At 42.1% G+C, this 22563-nt stretch overlaps 1 protein-coding gene across 2 annotated transcripts in view; it reads left to right on the forward strand.

Annotated features, from left to right (window-relative positions):
- The window catches only part of kirrel1b (kirre like nephrin family adhesion molecule 1b), an 86051-nt gene that overhangs the window by 55123 nt on the left and 8365 nt on the right, over positions 1-22563 (forward strand). Inside the window, exons 3-14 of one of the 2 annotated variants that reach the window (XM_037084827.1) lie at positions 1676-1825; positions 3050-3207; positions 5038-5188; positions 5885-5990; positions 6992-7140; positions 8582-8709; positions 9200-9326; positions 10518-10618; positions 15119-15335; positions 16555-16662; positions 19056-19183; positions 21467-21577. In XM_037084827.1, the coding sequence (XP_036940722.1) occupies positions 1676-1825; positions 3050-3207; positions 5038-5188; positions 5885-5990; positions 6992-7140; positions 8582-8709; positions 9200-9326; positions 10518-10618; positions 15119-15335; positions 16555-16662; positions 19056-19183; positions 21467-21577 (1634 nt within the window). The remainder of the gene's footprint in view (positions 1-1675; positions 1826-3049; positions 3208-5037; positions 5189-5884; positions 5991-6991; positions 7141-8581; positions 8710-9199; positions 9327-10517; positions 10619-15118; positions 15336-16554; positions 16663-19055; positions 19184-21466; positions 21578-22563) is intronic. The other variant, XM_037084828.1, reaches the window with a different exon arrangement.

A 22563-nucleotide genomic window follows, 5' to 3' on the forward strand; every position in this document is an offset into this window, starting at 1 on the left:
TTAGTTCAACAAATGACTGAAAAGAATGGGTTTATGGGTTTGTATTCACCATGATATTTTATCTCTATTTATGCGACAACCCTGATAAAATGCAGTGGATCCCAGCGGGATAGTTGTGGCCAGTACCAATATTAGGGAGTAAAGAACTTGTGATATGGTGATATGTATAATATATCAACATATTATATGTGTTCCATTGAATTAAATACACTGACAAAACAAAACAACACAACAAAACAAAAGAAAAATAAAAAGCAACATCTGACTTCAGAAACTGTACCTCTGTTAATCTGGGTTTTCGAAAAGACTGTGAAGAGTTTTCATATGGACTATGTTCTATCGAAATTATAATATAAATGGGTTTGCAACGTTAATTTTTTTGGGTGTAAAATGCTCTTTAAATAGTTAGGATTCCTAAACATGAATTAGTTTTTATAATGAGAGCAGAGTGACAATACAACACAATAGGTGTTTGCCTTTAGTCATTAGAGGAGATATATTATGCTCATTTTTAGGTTCATGTTAACCCTTTATCTGAAATGCTCTGTTTAAGCCTCTTAAAGGTCACACCTTCCTGAATACCCAGTCTGCTCGGATTGGTCAGCTCGCACATGTCTGACCTGCTAACAACAACAAAGCAGCTTTGTAAAAAATACATTCTCATTGCCAAACTAGGCAATAAAATGTGTGACAAGGTGACACGTGATAAGTGTGATGTCATGAAGTCACGGATTTAAAGGTGGGGCTACTGATGAGGCATTTCAGGACGAGTGTTACCTGTGGGAGAGAGGAGCTTTTGTTGGTGTGGACTTTCATCTTTTTAACCATCAAGATCCTCAACATGCACAAGAATCTATATCACACTAAAGGAAAAGGGAAGAATCCTAAGAGCATAATATGTCTGCTTTAAGTTTTAGTTTTGGCTGTCCAAGGCAAAAAAGTTTGGTCACCCCTGATGCAGGTGAACCACCCCATTTTATAAACTATTTCTTTTCACATTCTATTATCTGTACTTCACCAGCCTAAACTTTTTTGACAGGAGCTGAACATTTCTGACAGCCAAAAATTTACTGTCAGTAAAACTCCCCACAGATTTTAAGACATCCCTCAAAACAAAAAACTATCAGCATGGGTGAAAATGCCAGCTCCAAATTGTGAACCTGGAGCTGTCTTTCCCCTGTGGATTTAAAATTTTATCTGCTTTTCTTTTAAGCAGGTAGAAATAAAGTGTTTTGTTCCAGAACGTGAAATACCCACCTGGATCCATCACTTATTGTTTCTGAAATAAAGATGATATTATCCTGAGACACAGGTGAAATACCCACCTGGATGCATCACTTATTGTTTCTGAAATAAAGATGATATTATCCTGAGACACAGATCAGTTGTGAAAGCAGTGCCATTATGATGACTCATGACTGTAATAGCGGTGCGTAATGTGCCTATTGCTTCACGACCTCCTGTTTTAAAAGGCTTTCTGGCATGTTTTCCAAGCGTCTATTTTTAAATTACATTCAAGAAGTTCTTTTTCCAAACACGGCAGGCTTTTCTGACCTCCAAAGTAACATGCATGACTCGTAGTTGAGGTAGAATGAAACTTCAACAAGTGCATGAATCAGAGAGTGAGCTGTCTCTCCATCTATTTAACTGTGAGCCTGGTGTGTGTCTCCTGCAGCCTGGCCCAGGTATCGCGTGCTGCGGTCTCTGGACATCGGCCAGTACAACCTAGAGATCTCCAACGCTGAGCTGTCCGATGACTCCCTGTACGAGTGTCAGGCCACAGAGGCCGCCCTGCGCTCCAGGAGGGCCAAACTCAATGTACTCAGTAAGTGAACTCTCTGCTGATACATTTACTGTGGTTTTCTTTGTGCCCACCATACGTGTAGTCTGAGGAGAAAAGCACCTTTTCATTTCAAGATGCCAGAGATTACATTTTTTAGGGGGGTTCAATTTTCTATTCTATGTTGAGACAATTCTGTGTTTATGGTCTGGATGGGTTTAGTCACAGAAGCCACTTGGTTAAGGTCAGGATAAGGTTATGTTTTGGTCTACAATGCCTGGTTTTGATGCTACAAAGCAGGGTTGGCAAGCCACAACGTCGTGTTTTCATATAGTAAAAAGTGCATATGAGAATTGTCCTGGTGGTTTCAAACACAGGCTCGAACTGTGCTCCCTGGCTTGGCAGCCTTGTCACCTACATGTAACTCCAGTACCATCCCTCTCAACTCAGGACATGAAAGTGAGCTAATAAATAAAATCTGAGCATGATATGTCATGTATTGTAGAAATGTACATATGACATATATACAATCTTTGGGTTTTCTTGTCTGATTCCATCAGCCAAGTTAGCTTCCAGAGTTTCTCTGTGGTAAAAAGATTCTTATAACAGAAACCAATTATATGGTCAAGAAACAGAAGAATCCAAACTGAGAAATACTGGAGAAGCTTGAGGTTAGAAAATTCAGTTTGATATGTTGGTGTTTGTGAGTTTGGTTGAAAAATCTTCTGGCTCACTTTCTGGGTGAAGTTGCAGACGGAGATATTGTTGGAAAAACACCATAAAATAAAAGGTGTTCCATTGTTTTGGAACAACGCCTATTCAAGCTAGTCTCTATGGACATCTTTACTTTGGCCATAATCTTAAATGAAGCATGGAGTTGCTATTGATTTTGAAATACTGATGGATAGGAAGAATTCAATTTGGAACGGACACAAAGTTTTGGAAAGGTATTTAGAAATTGCAATCTACCAACAGCAAAGAGGATAAAAGTCAAGCTGGTCATAACCTTCTTAGGAAATAGCTGGACTGTGGTTTCATCAGAACCACATTCTCTGTTTTGAAAATACAGCCCTATTTGATGATAAAGAAATCTAATGTGTTTTTAATGGGCTTTATTGACTTCAGAGGTAAAAGAAATGATGAATTCACACTCTGCTATTAGAAAGATGTTACATCACGTACAGTATTTCGTGAGTGTGTATGGATTTGTCTGCATGCTTGAGTAGAATTGCACATTTATGGATTTTTGTGTGTGTGTGTCTCCTCCAGTCCCCCCTGAGGACCCGGTGGTTGATGGATCCCCGGAGCTCCTGCTGATGGCTGGGACTCCGTACAACCTGACCTGTGTGACCCGCGGGGCCAAGCCTGCGGCCCACATCCAGTGGACCAAGGATGGGGTCGCTGTGGAGGGGGCCTACCAGTCCACGGTGACTCACACACATCCATGAAACACAGCACATTTACAAGTCATGCAAGAAAAAAAAAAAAATCTCGTCTGTCGTGCTTTAAAAGAATCTGCACCACAAATTGCAATCTGCTTCTCAGTAACAGCCACGATGAGTCTGTTTGTTGTTTGTTTATATGCTTTTTGCCATGGGCACTGCGCAGGGGAAATACAGTATGTACACCTCAGGCCGCACAACACCCCTGGAGTCCTGCACCAGGGAAATACAGCATGCAGCACACGCAGTGTGGTAGACACAGTCAGCACAAGACTTCCTCGGTTCTTGGTTAACAAAATGAACATCTTGGCAGATGGGGACCATCGATTCTGACTAGTGAGAAGCAACATTCTGTGCCCTGAAACCTGGTTAGAGAAGTGATTAAAACAGTATTTATATTCAATTGTGCAAATTAAAGCCTACAAACATCACTGAAATGTGTCACTGATATCTCTTTATGATATCACACTGAAATCAGTATCATGTCAACTTCTTACTCTGCCCTGTCAGTATTCTGTGTAATGCCATCGTCATGCCTGCACATAAGATCAGAGACCTACACGTTGATACAGAGCACACACACCCAACACACATCAGTTACTTTCCACACTTTGCGGTCATGACACAACTTAAACCACACACAGATCCATTTAACCCATTTAATTAACACACCTGCACAGCCACATACTCTCTCTCTCTCACACACGCACACACACACACACACACACACACACACACACTCACACACACAGCCACACACACGCACAAGCATATAGGCAGGAACTTTTATGAGGTGACAAGTGCAATCGCAGTGATATACTTTGCACTCCTTTCTCCCACATTCACGCTCCTCACGCTCCTGTATACTCTCCTACACACATGAAATTATGCCCCTGCGAGCAAACACACACACACACACACACACACACACACACACACACACCGACACACACTCACATATGCACACTCATGCTTTCATATGCAACTGGCATCGGCAGCAAACACTGACTCACACACTCAAACACAGATGTTTGCAGCCAGTTTTATGCCCCCCACACATGCTCATACATATTGTATGCTGCTCTTACTGTATGTTACTGTGTTACTGACCACGCATTCGCACCACAGTGATGGCTCATTTCAATGTTTCTTTGTGCACAGGAAAAAATGTGTATTACTTGTGAACTTAATCTATAAAATGTCAGAAATGCCAATGTATATAAACATGTGATCTGCAGTGATATAAGTGATATACTTGATAACTGTTGTTAAATCTTATAAATCTGTGAAAGGTTCCAGCACTGCTGCATTACGTATTCAGGTCTCATTTTGAATGCAAGGGCCAGTGTCATTATAAAACTGAATTACTTGTGTTAATTGAAAGAACATTTTGTAGGCAGTTATTTTCTTGCGCCGACATTAAACTTCTGTAATATGAAGATGAAGCACAAGAACAAGAACGTGGGTTTCTGTGAAGCGTCGGCACTTTTTCCAACTTCTCCCGCGTCGTTTCTCAAAATGATGTTTGTTTCGTTTCTGTCTCCAGATTGTTGTTTCCATTTCCATTTCACACCGCTCTCCATCCCTCTTGGCTCCATTAGTAACCATCCTATGTCTCCCTCCTCTCTGCCCTCCTCCCTCTCGCGTACTTCTCCCGTGATATTTCCCATTCCCTCCTTTTTTTGTCCTTTTCGTCCTTCCCCATCCACCGTGCTCCTCTTCCTCTTTGATCTTTCTCTGGCGGCTCTCCTCCCTAAATTATGCTCAGAAAATCCTCTACCCGCAACCATCACGCTCTGTTTCTTTGCCGAACAGGAAGTGCTACCAGACAGGAAGAGGGTGACAACCAGGAGCTACCTGCCCATCACACCAGCTGACACCGACAGCGGCCGCAACTTCACCTGTGTGGCCAGCAACCCGGCGGTGCCGATGGGCAAACGTGCCACTGTTGCCCTCAATGTCCACCGTATGTTGGATTTGTTGTCTGTCATAGTGCAAAGCTGCTCAGGTGACTGGGGCCAAACTGTTTCTGTGTAGACATTGCAGAATCACGCTATAATTTTTATCAGCTGCCCCAGCACTTGTCAAACTGAAGTAATTATTCAGGAAATACAACACATATGCTGTGTATATGAATTTACAGCCACCATTTTTCACCATTCTCCAACTTGGGCTGGTTCCAGGTTTGATTTAGCAGTTCGCAGTGATTCAGCGCCGTCTTTGGGGCCGGGGACTTTCTCCCAAAGCAGCACCAGCAAGTTGATTATCTTCAACATCTGGATAACAGAAAACCTTTCGTGTTTAAAGGGCTTTTCAGACTTGTTCAAAAAGAAATAAGGAATGATTGCTCACAAGGAAACTGTAGTTTGAATTTTGAATCAAGAAGATTGATGTGTTTTTCCAACCCACCGTAGTTAGTAATTACCAGCGGAATAACTGCAGTAGCAGCAGATGTAGAACCAGTGCCGTGTTAGAACAGAGGGCCATAGAGGAGTGTTGTTTTTGGAACACCAGATTTTAATGTGAAATTTATAGTCTGTGTGACTTATCTGTATGGGAAATCAGTCCTCATGCCCCTTGACTCAGCTGCCACAGACCAGATTCTCACTATAAGTTTGTTTATCCTCAGTTGTGCATTGAATGTGTATTTTTCCACGTGTAGACCCCCCGATGGTGACCCTGTCCATCGAGCCTCGCTCCGTCCTGGAGGGTGAAAGAGTCACCTTCACCTGCCAGGCCACTGCCAACCCTCCCATCATGGGCTACAGGTCTGGATGTCTGAATTTTTACCAGAAGTTAATCTTTAATAGAAAAAAAATTACTTGCTTTCAGTCCAGACACATCCTCATGCCTAAACGATTGAATAGGTCTGTGCCAGTGTCTCCAAAAAATGACATGGCATAAATATGAGTTGTAATAAACTGCTTTCACAGTCGACCTACATGGTCGTATTTCTGAAAAGGACAGGCTGGAAAACAATGCACTGCTTATCAAACAAACAATGTGGTTCGACTCATTTTAACAGCACTGTTGCAACTTTATGTCAGCTGAGGATGCTTTGGACTCTTTGATGGTGGTCACCTCTTTCAAGGACGGGGATTCATTTGAAAACCGCAGTCCAACATAAGAGCCGGACTGCAGACTCTGTTTAATGCCGATAGATTTCCTTTCTTCTCTTCCAATCCACTTGTAACCACCATCTCGGGGTGTTCCTGAACTGTAATTTCTGCTTGCAGCGCGGAATTGGTGAAAAGTATTGAGCATTTGTACAATTAACCGCTGACTTTTATCTTAAGTGACAGCACAGAAGCACTGAAATTGCTAAATGCTGGACTTTAACGCAGTGGTTTTAATCTGAGGTTTAAGACTTCACCAGAGGGTCCCAGAGCGGGAGCACTGCCAGGCACTTAGGCACTAAGCCTATTGAGTGTACATTAAGATGTCATCTAATGGCAGATGTACAATATGGTTATATGATTCTGAGCTATATATCTGGCAAGGTGCTACAGTGTGAATAACAGAAATGGAGAGAAATTTATTTCGTTAACTTGCAATCATTCCTGCAGGTTTTGACACTGAGGCTTTTGTAATGTTAGTTTAATAGCTTTAATTGACAATATAAAAACGCTAATTGTCTTACAGTGGGAAAATAGCATTTGGCTCACCATCAAAACATGATAAAAGCCAATCATGCTTTCGAGATCTCCCGCTGACAAACACACATCGCAGCGATTCGCAGTTGTTAAATTAGGATGTGTCTCTCCGTCAGATGGGCCAAAGGCGGTGTGCTGCTGGAGGGCGCCAGAGAGAGCGTGTTTGTCACCACAGCTGATCACTCGTTCTTCACCGAGCCCGTGTCCTGTCAAGTCTTCAACGCTGTGGGAAACACCAACGTCAGCATCCTGGTGGACGTGCACTGTGAGTAGAGTGCAAACACTCCTGAGCTGAGTGGGGCTCTGATGATATGTGTGTGTTCACGTAGCTATATTTGTCAGGCTTTGTTTGAAGAGCCGCACTGCATTTATTTTGTTACAACACTGTATTTGTGTATCGTGCGGTATACATTTGCAATAGATGGTTTCTGTCTGATCTGCTCTCTTTTCGGTCCAATTCAACAGAGCCTTATGGAAATGCTTGTTAAAGCCTGTACGTAAACAGAGTAAAGCAGATAAAAGTGATTATGTAAAAAACATTAATGAAAATCGAATTAAATAGCATAATACGTAGGAATCTTGATTTCAAAGATTCAAAAATGTTCTAAAATTACTGACAGAAAGTGAAGAGATAACATCTAAGTATTGAGTTAGTATGGCTAAAGGGCTGTTCCTGAACTGTTTTGTACCTCAAGTGTTGCTAATACTTCCAAGTTCCCAGTCCAGGGGGAGTCGGCTAAAAGGAGCGCTAGCTACACGGCTAGCTGATCAAACTAGCTAAAAGACTCCCTTGTTCACAGCAGTTAGCGGTTACTCTGGTGAAATGCTGCGCCTATTTGTTTGCAGCGTGAGTTTGATGGATGGTCAGTTCTTACATAATGCACCTTTTAAATGAATCGAGCAACGTACAGAATCAGAGAGGGTATGGAGGAAAACGATGCTCATTACAGAATATGGAAATTAAGAAGAAAGAAGGAAACATGCCACACTAAAACACATCTTACTTGATGAGTTGTTATGTTCACGGAAATTTCAACACAACAGAGGCTGGCTGTAGCTGTGAAGGTAGAGCGGGTCGCTGGTTCGAAAGCTGCATGTCGAAGTGCCCTTAAGCAAGAACCTGAACCTCAAATTGCTCCTGATGAGCAGCTGGCACCTTGCATGGCAGCGCCTACCATCAGTGTTTGAATGTACTATGTGAGGATGCCTGAATGTGACAGGTGTCGTGAAGCGCTTTGAGCGATCTGAAGACTGGTCCACTTTCCATAGAAAAGTCAGTGTTATTTTACTGTGCAGTTCTTGGGGCAAATAAGAGGCAAAGGGAGCTGAAATTACATTGCAAGACTCATAATTTCCTTAAAAGAGAGCTTTTTAAGTAAGTAAATCCTTTAGAGGTGTGCTGGTAAGGCTGGCTTAGACTACAACCATGAGATTATTATTCTTTTACCGCACAGTTTTGGAGAAAATTCAATGAAAATGATGATCCTTTTATTTGTGCTGAGAAGCCTGTTGGTGTGAGGCTCGCATCTGCTACACCAGCTGTAGCTGCAGTCTTCACTAACTTCACTATTTACTATATGCAATGTGTCCCTTCAGTTCACTTTCAAGTATAACACACAATGAGTATAATAATAACATTTATTTAGCCACTTGGTGATCCTAAAGGCTAGGTGTCATAAAAGATGTCTCTGTGTCTTCTCTTTCAGTCGGCCCAATACTGGTAGTGGAGCCCAGGCCCGTTACTGTGGATGTGGACTCTGATGTCACTCTGAACTGCAAGTGGTCTGGCAACCCCCCTCTCACGCTCACCTGGACCAAGAAGGGCTCCAACATGGTGAGAACAAACTATCACCGACAAACCTCCCACAACCCTTGGACCTCGAAGCCTGCACTTTTTTTATGTCTTATTTAAGTTCCATTTCTACAACCATTTTTCACTTTTCGGGATGTAAGATGTATGTCCGAACAATTGGTGTGAATTTCATCCTCGTAAATAATCGCCCAGAAAACCCCAAGCCCCGACCTACACAGACGACCCAGACCTCATAAATGCTCAGTTGTAAAGCAGATGGTTGGAAGTGAGACTCCATCTTCATATCTTAAATCTTTAATTCATGCCTAAAAAGTTATGAAAAGCTCCAGGAAAAACTAATGGAGCCTGCTGAGTAAATCAACATGTTTTATGAATTAAATATAGATCTCCCTCCCTCTTTGGAACATCTCTCCCTGTCTGTCTTTATCCGCTCTCCACCTCACAAATCTACAATCCTGCTTATACCCTGGTGTGTGTGTGTGTGTGTATGTGTGTGTGTGTGTCTGTCCAGGTGCTCAGCAACAACAACCAGCTGTATTTGAAGTCAGTGAGCCAGGCCGACGCAGGCCAGTATGTCTGCAAGGCCATCGTGCCCCGGATCGGAGTGGGAGAGACCGAGGTTACGCTCACTGTCAACGGTCAGTTTCTGTTTAGTCGCTCTGCAGATACGTGTAGAACAAAGCACTGCTATTGATCAAATGTGGAGGATGAATAGCAAAATGATGTGATTGTCTGATCTAAGTCTTTTTTAACACCATGCACGTATAGGTAACCCCCCCCCCACCCACCCCGACGACTGAAGCCACTGAATGCACAAAATAAAGAACTGCATGGGCCTTGTATTTATGTCGACGCGACCTGATTCATTCCAGCCCGGGCCTGACCCAATCCCTGCAGCTAATTTTTCAGCCTTAAACAGGCCCAATGCCAATATTTCAATGCCGGCACTGTCCCCGTGAGAGACCAGCAATTACTTCATAAATCAAAACTGATTCACCAAGAACACAATAAGGAACAAAGAGTTCAGAAACGCTCTTTAAATCTCCGGCAGCTGACAAAGCAGCCGGTCAAATCAAAAATGCAGGGGCATTCATCGGCGTGTCCTTGTGGAACGCGTGGTGCTGAAAGCTTGATGAGCGCATGACTACGTTTACACCTGTTCACGAAGCGGACAGTGTGTTAGCACAGCTAATTCAAAGGAAGGTATCTGGTTCATTGCTGGGAGCGGTTTATACCTCAGCAGAGCAAAGTGACTGGACGGGAGATCACAGCTACAAATATGATCGCCTTCTCTGTTTTGGGTTCTCAAGCTTGGTTCATGTCTAAACTTACTGTAAATGTAGTCCTTCCATGGATATTTATAGCAAAGGATTTGATTTATAGTTTAAGATCTCACCTGATGATGTCACCAAAGGGATTAATCTGGACATAGTTTTTTGGTAAAACTCTAAGCAGAATGTAACCTTCATTCTGTTGCTCTGATTGTTTTTCGCATTGGTGCTGTCCCTGCATCTGGACAGGCTCCGTTCATTGGGCAGTATGAGCTCCTCATCTGCCAATTAAATCAATGCACATTGCCCCAGGCAAGCTGAATCTTCCACGCCCGTGACCAGCCTGCAGCCGTGGTGTCCAGAGCATCCGCTTGTTTCTGTGCTTCCCATTCATTGTGCGCGTAAGCAGCCGTGCAATGTGTCTGGGTAACAGTGCGTATCGTTCAGGTTCTTACTGTAAACATTAATTTGAATTGTTGATTTGTTAAGTCCAGTGCCCATGTACGTCTCAGCCCTGACGTTTTCTTGTGGTGATCCTCTTACGTCTCCGTGTTTCAGGTCCCCCCATCATCTCCAGTGATCCAGTCCAGTACGCTGTCAGAGGGGAGAGAGGAGAGATCAAGTGCTACATCGCCAGCACCCCCCCACCCGACAAGATTGTAAGTCCATCTTTGGAGGATGTAATCTGCCGCAGAGGTGCTCGACCTTTTCAGATTGCATCAGACTCACACCGATCGCGACAGCCCCTCGTCCGGCCCGAAAACAAAACAAGTTTTTACCTCCTCCTCCTCCTCAGCTCGTGTTATTAGCGATTGGCACAAGTGGCATTGTTCTCCAACTGTGTCACGACGAGTATGCAAGAACAATCTGTTCCTCCTCGGTGCTGGAAGGTGTGACTCATCAAAAACAGCTGCTGTAGTGTGTGGTTGTATGAGGAGACACACTGTACGGTACACATGTTCAGCTGAAATGTTCGGGTGCAGAAAATCAGGGAAAAAAGAAAACAAAGCTCCTAGTATTGCCACATGTTTATGTCAGTATTTGAATAACATTAAACTGTGTTTATTTGATATAGAAATATTGAAAAGGTCATCTCATAGTGGAAACACAGTAACCAGCTAATCAAGATATGATGAGCTGTGTCTGTCCAACAAACCCCTGGGTTATCTTGTCGGCAGCAGAACAATAGAATATAACCTTGAGACTCACAACATTACTGCCTCCTTTTTGAGCTGGCATCCAGCATCATTTATAGCTTTTTATGACTTGTATTTGTTTCTGTACTTACAAACGCATAAGCCACAACTCAGATCTTATAAGACAGAAGTTTCCAACCTTTTTAGTCCGAGATACCTCCTTTTAACATCCATGCAAGACACAGTGACCGTCTGACAGTCATTGTCAGCTGATTTACTGATGTTTAACCTCGGTCACTACTTGTTGCCATCCACTTTTCTTGCTGACAGATTTTCCTGCATCCTCAGTCGCAAGTGACGCAACTTAGGACAATATTCCTACGTAGTTCCTGACCACTATTTTAAGACATGCCATATTTCCCAGTCAAATACATTTCGTAACCACATAACGCTATTGTATTAGTCGTCATCTGTTTCGATCACCGATTAATCGATTCATCATCTTTGGGTTTTTGACGGGTTGTTGACAAAACAAGACATTTTAGGATGTCTTCTGGTTCTTTGAGACAACACAACATATTTTATTGACTGAAAAATGTATCAATTAATTAAGGACATAACTGTGAGATGAATGGTCAATCAAAATGATTGTGAGTGGCAGCCTTAATGGGTTGTGACAAATGGGTTCAATGGGTTCAACCAAAGATTTATCTGTCTTATAAAGCTTTATTTGACTAATTGTAAGAGCCAAAAGAGGTAAAATCAGAAAAAATGTACTGATGTACAGTGTCTTTTGAAACCGTGGTGGATCCCGACCCTGTGGTTTGGAACCTCTGCTCTTGAGGTCAGGGAGCTCTGTTAGTGAAAGATTTGAACTTGTATCTGTGAGTGATGTTTTTTACCTCTTAAAGCTGGAGTGTGGGACTTACACATAAATTATCATTGTTACATTAATTGTTAGATCTGTATTGTTAGAAAACTGGAGTTTTTAAATTTGAACTATGTGGCGACTTTCCCGCGCTGGTGCATTAGTAGTGATGCATTTTAAGCCGACCAGTACTGATTGGTTTGGCAGAGCTGAAGAGGAGAGGAATGAAGTAGCCACTACAAGTATCGCAGAAAATGCTAAAAGGCATCCAGGAAAATCTTCTGATGCTGCAGATCAAAAAAACGAAACGAAGCGTGCAAGCTCACCTGTGAGCAGAGTCAGCAGCATTTGCGTAATTACTCTTGCGACCAGAAGGGGGAGACAAAATTTCTGCACTTTTATCTTTTAACAATTTCCACTAATTTGCACTTGAATGAGGCATGAAAGATGCTTCTCTGAGAACCGGTGTGACTTTGTGATGTGTGATTGATGCTGCCAAAGTAAATGTTTAAGTCTCGTGAAAGATGCCAAAATAACTAAATAACTAATTCTACATATTGTGGCTTTAAGACTATTTAAAGTTACAGTTACTTATTGATGGTCACCAGGAGACGGTCAGTGCAGCCTCCATACACTCTTGATTGCAGTATCAACCTCACACCAAAAGTGTTCCAACTCAGTGATTCCTTTCAAAATGGTCACCATTTTTTTCTTCATAGGAAAGCGTTCACACAAACTGCCTCACCAGCAAACTGTAATGGAATATCCCGAATGTGCCGTAACTGCAGAACTGTATGCAGTTTTTTCATTCCTGCCTTTTCTCGAAGTCACCGAGTGCAATTTTTGATCAAGCTACAGTTTAATATAAAGTGCCTGTGCACTATAGAAGCTACAAAATGTGTGGTATAGTGTGTGATACAAAGCTTTTTGAAAAAAAAAAAGGAAAATACCAGAATGCTCACAAATGAGAAAAAGTTGCCGGAAAATGGAAATAAATCCAGTGATGGCATTTTGAGTTTGAAGGCTAGAATGAGTAGAGGGAGAAAGTGAGGGTGACACAGATTGAAATAAGAGGGAGAGAGATGGCGGGAGAGTAAAATTCTGTACCTTTCAGCGTCAATTATCCAATTGTGCAGTGCCGACATGACAGAAATCAGAGCTTTTAGGAAGCTTCAGCCCCCCTGCTGCACTGGCAGAGAGCTAAGAGCGTATAATGTGATACGACATTATAGTCTCGGCTTAATGCAGAGACACAAGGACTTATAAAATATGGATATGACGCTGTGAATATGTGTGTGTGTGTGTGTGTGTGTGTGCATGCGCACACTGCGTGTGTACTGTGTGTAAAATAGGCAATGAGAAAATGAGAAAGAGACAGAAATACAGACAGTGGTGGTGCAACAAATTATTGTGAGGAAAAAGCGATAAAGGAAGAAATGGAGGGATTTTGAGAGGCAGACTGTGGAGACAGAAAAGACATGTTACGTAAGACTGTCAGAGAGGAAAAAAAGCAGAAGATCTGGGGCCTTTTTTAATTTCTCCTTCATCCACTTATGATCACATTCTCCCGTTTCAGTTTTTCAAACCAGGTTAAAAGGTACATTAGCACAACATGTGGCTCTATGTATATTTGATATCACCTTGCTCCATATTTAATACCCTTAAATTTCTACCTCAGCAGATTTAAAGTAGAAAAACCTGCTTGGTTTTTTTATCGCTCATGTACACTGGCTGCACCGCGTGTGTGTGCGTGCGTGTGTGTGTGTTCTGATTTATTTGTGAGGAATTTCTTTCTCTCCCAGCTTGAAAAGTTGCTGCACACATTTTAATTAGGCATATACCGCACCGGGAGGAAAAAAATAGTTACCAAGGTGTGAGAATATAATTTGTTTTGCTTAAAATATATCTCCTGCCCAGACTCGCTTAACCTTAGAGCCCATCTGTTTGATGAACGTGTACTTGTGATTGTGTGTGTGTGTGTGTCTCAATGTGTGTGTGTGTGTGTGTTTAATACTACATAAGATAAAGTTAAGTCAAATTAGCATTATTGATCCCTGAGGGGAAATCAGGTGATTGCAGCAGTTTAGATAAAAATCAAACAAACAAAAACATATTGGAAATCGCGTCGTCATCGCACTGATACGGCGCCTCTGTCTCTCTAAAGGACTTCTCCTGCTGTGTTGATTAGGCACAGATTTATAGATTTACAAGTGCTTCAGTTTACAGATGTACCAAGCCTTTGATCTTAACTTAATCCTAAATTGACGTACACCCGCTTTACCGTTTTTAATGCAATCCTTTTTAAGAGGCAGATCACACGGAGGCAGGCTGAGAGCAGGTTTTGCCTACAAAGTGCTTTCTAGTGGCCTGAAACCAGCGATCCTTTATCTGACGGAGCTTTGAGTGAGTTCGAATCTATGACCCCGACCACGGCTCTGAAATATCAGTAGCCTGACTGTGCTGTGTATTGATAAATCCATGGCCCTGTTAGTGATGCTGAAGCAGCAGACGGTTTTGTGCCTTTCTTTCTCTCAGTCCTGCCCCACTGTATGTTTTATCGCAGATCTGTAATATTCTTTAGAATAGGGCTGCACAAACTGGGGGCCTGTGTGCCATGATTGTAGCCAAATATAAAGACATAAAAATATGATATAAATTGGCTATGGTATCTTATTATTTCTGATGTGAAATGCTTTTTTAAAATGTAGGATCCCCAATTTTTGATAAAAGATCTGTCTAAAAACTCCTTCCATTACACTCCTTAACGCCATTATTTAACAATACAAGTAGCCTACACCAGCCACCGAGTGAGAGAATCCTCTGAGGACATTTCTTCAAACTTTGCACAAATGTCCACCCTGACTCAAGAATGACCTGATTCGATTTTCAAGGTCAGAGATCACCGGAATCTCACATGTTGTGAATGTGATATCTCAAGAACGCCGTGAGGGAATTCTGTTATATTTGGCACAAAAATCTATGCACACTCACTGATTAACTAAATAATTACAAAACACCTACAAATAACTCTTTCTGTTGTTTGGTTCAGTTTCTGTTGATCTCAGTCATCCCAAGGAGGTTTGAGCAACAGCAACACCTCTGACCAAAACTAATAGTTCAGTACAAAACTAAGCCCTCTAACATGTGTGTTTCAGGTTTGGGCCTGGAAGGAGAACGTGTGGGAGAAGGAGAAGGGCACCCTGATGGAGCGGTACACTGTGGAGCAGAGCAAACCCCCATCGCAGGGCGGGGCCGTCCTCTCCACCCTCACCATCAACAACGTCATGGAGTCTGACTTCCACTCGCCCTACAACTGCACCGCCTGGAACTCCTTCGGACCCGGCACCATGATCATCACCCTGGAAGAGACGGGTACGGAGAAGCAAATGATGTGGCAGTGAACATAATAGTCATACCACAGTTAAAGCAAAATATGTCTATATGACCACAACGAGTGTGTACCCCATGTTCAGTTAAGGGATGGATTACGAGCCCATTGATTAGATAAAAGTGATAACACATCTATAGTTATACCTGTATATTGATAATTGCTGAAAGACAAGGGATGTCCCTGACAACTAGCTTCCCCAATGTTTTAAGTTTTAAACATTGTTTTAATTTACACTAGCTGACTGAACACTTTAAAGAGTGAAAACTGAACAAGGTTATACCCAGAGTGCACTGCACCGGACCAATAAACACTTCAACCAGTTGTATTACCACTGAACAGTTCACTGAATGGTGGTCAAGTTTGGTCTAATGGTCTAGTTTAGACAGTTTGATTGGAGTTTTTGAGATTGCGTAAAAGTAAAAGAAGAGCAGAGGAAGACCGCCCTTGTAAAGAAAACTTTTAAAACATTAACAAAAGTCTTTGCAAATATCTTAACTTATAGGAAAGACATTCAACTCGTTCAATAGATTGTAAAATACACATGTGAGCTCAAGTCGAGGGAGTGAAACAATCAGCTTTTCAAAGTTTTATAAAGGGGAAGTGTATTCATCACTCACCACTTAATGCATTTCATTGAGAAGCACAGACGGTACGCGGAAGTGTTTGTTTACAATGAAAAATTCCACACAGCGTCTCTAATGTCCCAGAGAAAGAAGCTCTTGTCTCTCTTACAAGCTGAAGTGCCCTTGAGCAATGTTATTACGCAGAGGCATCAGCCGGAGGACTGACGAAACACAGAGTGTTATAATTCCTTTCTGGACGGCTTCGCATTTTTATTTTGAGAGCTTGGTATGTCACATTACATTGAGAAAATGATTTCTTCATGCTCTGTCAGTCTTATCTGGCTCTTTTTCTTTCAGCTGTCAGATTTCGCCAGCTTCAGAAAACAACATCTTCGAGAGAGAGCGAGAGAGAGCGAGAGAGAGCGGGCTTGGTTGTGTCCTCACATGTACACTAACACTGTTTTTATCCCTATTCTGACTTGCATACCTTATCAACATAACCAGCCCTCAGAGATCCAGTACTAAGCTACTGTCGGACACAACAGGCTTTATGCTTAAACGACAGCAGGTTTCAGTGACAATGAGACAGCAGCTGTCCCTCAACCTGACCCCTTTTTTCTGCTTGTGTTTGTTTCAGATATTGTTCCAGTGGGAATTATTGCCGGTGGTACGGTGGGCTCCTCCATTCTGCTGCTTATGTTTCTGCTGGCGCTCGCCTTCTTCCTTTACCGCCAACGCAAAGGCAGTGAGTGCACAAAGTGGTTCTTTAATGTGTGTGTGTGTGTGTGTGTGTGCGTGTGTGTGTGTAGAGGCACGCACAAACTGTATGTCTCTATCAGTCTTTCTTTCATCCACTCTCTCTGTCTGTCACTCTGCCTCTCCACGTTCGGAGGAAGGAACATATGCCAGCCGTATAGCATTTTATTCAAATAAGATTAATGAATATTCATATAATATGGCAAACTGCCTTAAAACGCCTACTGTGTGATTCCCTTTTCATTCCACTGACATGAATTGTATGATTATTTTTTAATATAAATCGTATTTATATGCGGCTCATACACTAGATAAAGTACATAAATAACAGAGCAGGAAACAAGATCATTTAAAAGTGAATAGTATTTAAATTGCGAATTCCTATATGTTATTTCTACAGCCTGCGGCAATCCAATTAGCTTTTTGTAAACACAAACTGGAGAGCGCAAAGGACGCGTGGTGTCTTTAAGTTGTTTCATTTGAAGCTGCCTCGAATAAAGAAATCGGAAAAGACAATGAAGGTGACTGGCAGAGTCCCCGGAGGGATTTTCTGGGGATAAGAGTATATTTTCTGGTTCAGAGCTGATAACAGCACTACAGAACAGATATCGTTTGGAAATAGAAACTCAAAAAACAAACATCGTCGTGGCTCCAGATAAGCTGTCTCTTATTTAGTGCGCGAAGCGGCTCAGGACTTCACAGATTTAAATCTTTACTGTCAAGGTTTTCTGCTTTTGCAGCAGAGCTGCTCATGTTGACAAGTACTGACTGCTCTGTGCTCGACTATATCAATTAAAATGAGCAGTATTCTCATTTCAGTATTTACAAGGCAAGCGTTTGATACAGGAATATACCAGTTTTATAAGCGTAAAAATCTTTTTTTTTTCTTTTTTTCCCCACCTGCCTTAATCCTTTTTAATTAAATGACATGTTTAGTCTCAACATGTGCATATTAAACCTTGTGCTGCGGCTGCCGTTCTGTTGATGCCACAGCACTCATTCAGATTTGTGTCATGTAGAAGTATTATGGAGAAGTCTGACCTAATAAGATTGCCACTCTGACTTTTCTGTGAGATGCTTAATCATATGAGACAAACATGTAAATATGTGCTGTATGTCATTTACAGTAACAAGCCACGTGTCTGAAAGGGGCTTAAAACCATGAAGATTCACCTTTTCGCTCAGAATATTGTGTCCTTTATTGTGTTGTCGTCTGTTGGGACCAAAACAAAAAAAGAGAGAAACCTTGAAGAGCATGTGTTCAATTGCATTAATAATTTCTATAGAAAATTACTTTTTGTCACATAAATTGACAAACTAAATCGCTGATGTGGTATTTGTATATTGGCCATCAAGCCAGATGCCCAGGTAGGCTACAGGAATTCAGTGACTCTTTTGATATTTGAGATGAAGCTGCTGGTTCTCAATACAGGTTCATTTCATCTTTCCAGTTGCAAAAGTTTCTTTTTGTAGATAAATGACACAATACCACCAAATTAAGAAATCCTGGTTTAAATCACACAAAATTAAAATATTAACTTTCAGTCACTTAGTTAGAGTGGCAGTAGACACGATTTTCTTAAACATACAATGATGTGGTAAATGTAGATTGCACAATGTAATGGCTACAGAATAGGGACCCCGTCACATTTCAAAGTCTCCAGATAAAATGAAGGCTGACTGGTCACTCAGGCTTCTCGCTTGCCGTCATCTCTTTCTTCATTTATTTCTCCATTACAAACTGAATGTAAGAATAAACTTGTGTTTTTGTCCTGTGTTCCTGATGGTTGCTACTCTGAGGAAAACACAATTCATCCTTTGCAACATTGTTAAAAAAACAACAATTCCACTTGGAAACATTAGGAGAGGGGAAAGCTGGCTGATTTCTCTGTAAACTATGTAAAATAATAAATACATTTTTTTAACAAAAAAGAATATTGCCATTCAGCTCAAGTTAAGTGTGTGGATTAATACAAAGATTTACAATCATAACACCCTCTGACGGAGATAACTACTGCAAAATGTAAATCTTCATCTTCAGCTGATAAAAAAAAGATATTTATGCTGAATGAATGTGCAGTTTTCATTTGCTCATGATGAATACTGAAGTCTTCAAAGCTCAAATCATTATCTTTTTCTGCCTCTTGAAGCTGCCAGCCTGCCAAATTGCTTAATGCACCAGTATCAACGGCGAGAAAATAACCAAGGCAGAGAGTGGACCAGACAAGTCAGACAAGAACAGAATTAATCAGAATAAAATGTTGTTGTTTTGTTTTGCTTTTCTACCTTGATTGTTAAAAAAAAAAAAAGAAAGAAAGAAAGAAAATCAATAACTCTTGACGTTGACTCAGATTATGACCTGAGGTTGTGCTCTTCTTCCAGGTCGACGGGGTGTCACCCTCGGTAAACCAGACATCAAGGTAGAGACGGTCAACAAAGAGACCCACAGCCTGGAGGAGGAGGCGGCCGATGTCTCCACGGCAAACCGAATGGTCAAGGCCATGTACTCCGTGAGTAGACACCCATCTGAGTCACCGGGGGCCGCGGAGAGGAGGCATATGGGTCAATGGCCTTGAATGCACAGATACACCGACACAAAGGGCAACATGGCAGGAGGAGCGCGTGCACACACACACACACACACACACACACACACACACACACACACACACACATATTTCTACTTCCACAAGGCCTGTCTGCAAACACACGCACATTCTGACAACAAAGATATCTGAAAATCAACAAAAAGCCTGCTGTACTGTATATACATAAGAATAAAGAAACACTTACACAATGAAAAGTACATGACATACAAAAAACCCTTGCAAATATGCAAAAACACATACAATGCAAATTAAAGTTATTAAGTAATTTCCACTAATTAACATGCAACAAGGAACTTATAGCTACTGCATGACAGCGAGAAGACTGGCTGTTTCTTTGTAGTTATTATAGTTTGATAATAGCTATGATGTCGGCTGTAGATTAATTGAAGAGTCTCACAGCCTGGGGAAAGACGCTGCTCTGTAGTCTGATGGTACGGCAGCCAGCAGCGTAACAACTTCTTTATGGCGTAAGATTATATCTAGGCCTTGCTCCCGAGCTATAGCTTACTGTTGCCTTGTTATAAAGACATAGCATTACTGGGACGCTTGATAACTTCAGTTTAAACTCAACATGATCAGTATTACAGAACAACCAAATCTATTACCTTACATGCAACCCACTTAACATTACTCGAAAAAGTTACAGGCACAAGGCACTTACATACAAGGCACAAGGTACATTTGACATTTTTCTCACAACGCTACAGTATCAAAAACAAAGCTGTTGCAGATGAACTGAGTTGTCCCATGGCCCGGGGAGTGAAGCTGCTCTGTTATCTGCTTGTACGGCAGCAGATACTTGTGCATCTCTTGTTGGATGGCAGCAGGGTGAACAGACTGTGACTGGAGTGAGTGTCGTCCTTTCGTATCCTTTGGGCTCTGTGCAGACGTCTCACTTCACTGAGGTCATGGAGAATAGATGGGTAGCAGTGATGTTCTGGGCAGTTTAAATCACCTGCTGCAGAGCGGTCCTGATGAACCGTGCCAGTTTGTGATGTTTCCAATCTTGATGCTTTCTATTGCTCCTCCGTAAAAGTTGAATCTTGCTCTGGAATAAAGCCTTCCCAAGTTTCTGTAGGAAGTAGAGCCTTTTCTGTGCTTTTTTGAACAGGGCGTCGATGTGATGACCCAGAGAGGTTCACAGTGATTGTAATGACATAAAGATCCGTAACTGTTCACCTGCTCCACCTCAGCTCCACTGATGTAGGAGAGTGTGTCTTTGCCTCCCTCTTTCTGAAATCAACAATCAGGTGGAAAAGCTGTTTTTTCTGATGTTGAGCAGTTGATTGTTCTCTGTGGACATATGAACTCTCATCGCTGTTCAGGTGTCGTCCGCATGCTTCACTATAGACTTCTCCTGATGTCTGGGAGTGCAGTCATGGGTGTACAGTGTGAACAGGACTGGGCTGACCACACAGTGCTGGTGGGCTCTGGTGCTGACCGCTGACGTAAAAGACGTGTGACTGCCAGTCTGAACTGTCTAGGGTCCACCTGTGAGAATGTCCAATATCCAGTTGCGGAGTGTTACACTGAAGCCCAGAATGTTGAGTTTGCCAGTCAGCTGGAAATCAGCAAACACCATCCAGGTGCAGCTGTTGTTATTCTCCAGCTGTGTGGGGTGGAGGGCAGTGCATATGGGGGTCCTCTGTGGATCTGTTGGATCTGAAAGCATACAGGTGGTAGATACATTACCTTATTGCTATACATCCCACAAATCCCACTGTTTTAAAAGAAACATTATTACAAATACGTTGCCCATTTCTTTTACTCGCTTTCAAAACAAATCCACACGCTAGCCTATAAAGTCCTCTATAACACGAGGCGGTGGTGCTCATACTGCTTCTGTCCACAGGGAGGACCAGAATCAGCAACAAATAAAGATCTGTTTTAAATAAAAGCACACACTCACACATAAATAACAGATATGAACACAGACAAACGCACTTGGCGTCCTTCTAGAAAGCGTCCTGGAAGTCCCGGAGAGTTTAATCGACGCCGGCAATGGAGCACTTTTTAAGCTCGGCCCAAAACCTTCTCTCCAAACGACTAATCGTTTCTCGTCTTTCTCTCTCCTGGGATGAAAAAGCTGAAACTCTGTTTTCCTCTCCCCTCCCTCTCTTCCTTCTCCTTTCCTTTCTCACCCTCCCTCTTTCCGTGTGTGTGTTTCGTTGTTTGATGGTTTAGTTTCTGCCCTCTGTTTCCCTCTCTCCCTCCACTCAGCCGTTCAAAGACGACATGGACCTGAAGCAGGACATCAGGAGCGAGGGCGACACCAGGGAGGAGTACGAGCTCAAGGTGAGAGCGATGAGACGTTTCACCGCTTTGACCTTGATTTCTGCAGCATCTTGAACATTGTATTCTGCATGGTGCACAAACATAACACATGTCATGAACTTTGTGGTCATATCCATCATTAAGTGCCAATTACCAGTTCCTGGTTGCTGCTTTTTTCCTCAGGCTCGGTATTTGCACCAGAGTTAAAAGCTTGGTTTCCATAACAATACCGTTTTACTAATCCGTGCCACTGAAGTTAACAAACACAGATTCTGCCCAGCCAGAGCACAATTAACCTTTTCTTGAAGCTGGAGTGGAGCTAAACTCTCATTTTATCCTCCAAACCTTGTGTCTTTTAACAAACCCACCAAACTAAAGGAAGAAACAAACCGTTGCCCTGGTGAGATTCCAGATGTCCTCGTGCAAAAATGGCTAATTAGTTTGACTGCCAGTGACTCCCAAAACAACATAAATGACTGTTCCCACAATGACATATAATGACAAAACAATGACATACGTTGGCGCAGCATTGTCAGTGTTGTTAGGTTTATGCATTCAAAAATTAAGAAATGTTAGTTCCACATAAGATATGGTAGTTTCAGTCAATTTTGTATGTTAAAGGAAATCACCAGTTTCTCGGGAAAAGCTGATTTCCTCCTTTGCTCCCGTCATGATTACTACAGCCACTAGATGTCGCCCCCTAGCAATAAGTGTAATTACAACGGCACTCAGTAGAGCATGTACTCTTCTGTACTCACTGATAGACACCAGCCACATTAATACGCCCGAGTTATTCCCTGAGAAATTAATGAAAAATGTTAATGAAAATGACTGAAGCTTCCTGGATCTCAATCCACACCAGGAGTTATCTCCTTCCAAGTTTTGTGGCAATCCATCCAGTTGTTTTTGTATAATCCTGCAGATGAACCAACAAACAAACAAACAAATGAACACGGGTGAAAACATAACGTCTCTGGTGGAGGTAAGTATGGGCCACGACCTATACA

Source organism: Acanthopagrus latus, chromosome 21, assembly GCF_904848185.1.
Source record: "Acanthopagrus latus isolate v.2019 chromosome 21, fAcaLat1.1, whole genome shotgun sequence".
Taxonomy (NCBI): Eukaryota; Metazoa; Chordata; class Actinopteri; order Spariformes; family Sparidae; genus Acanthopagrus; species Acanthopagrus latus.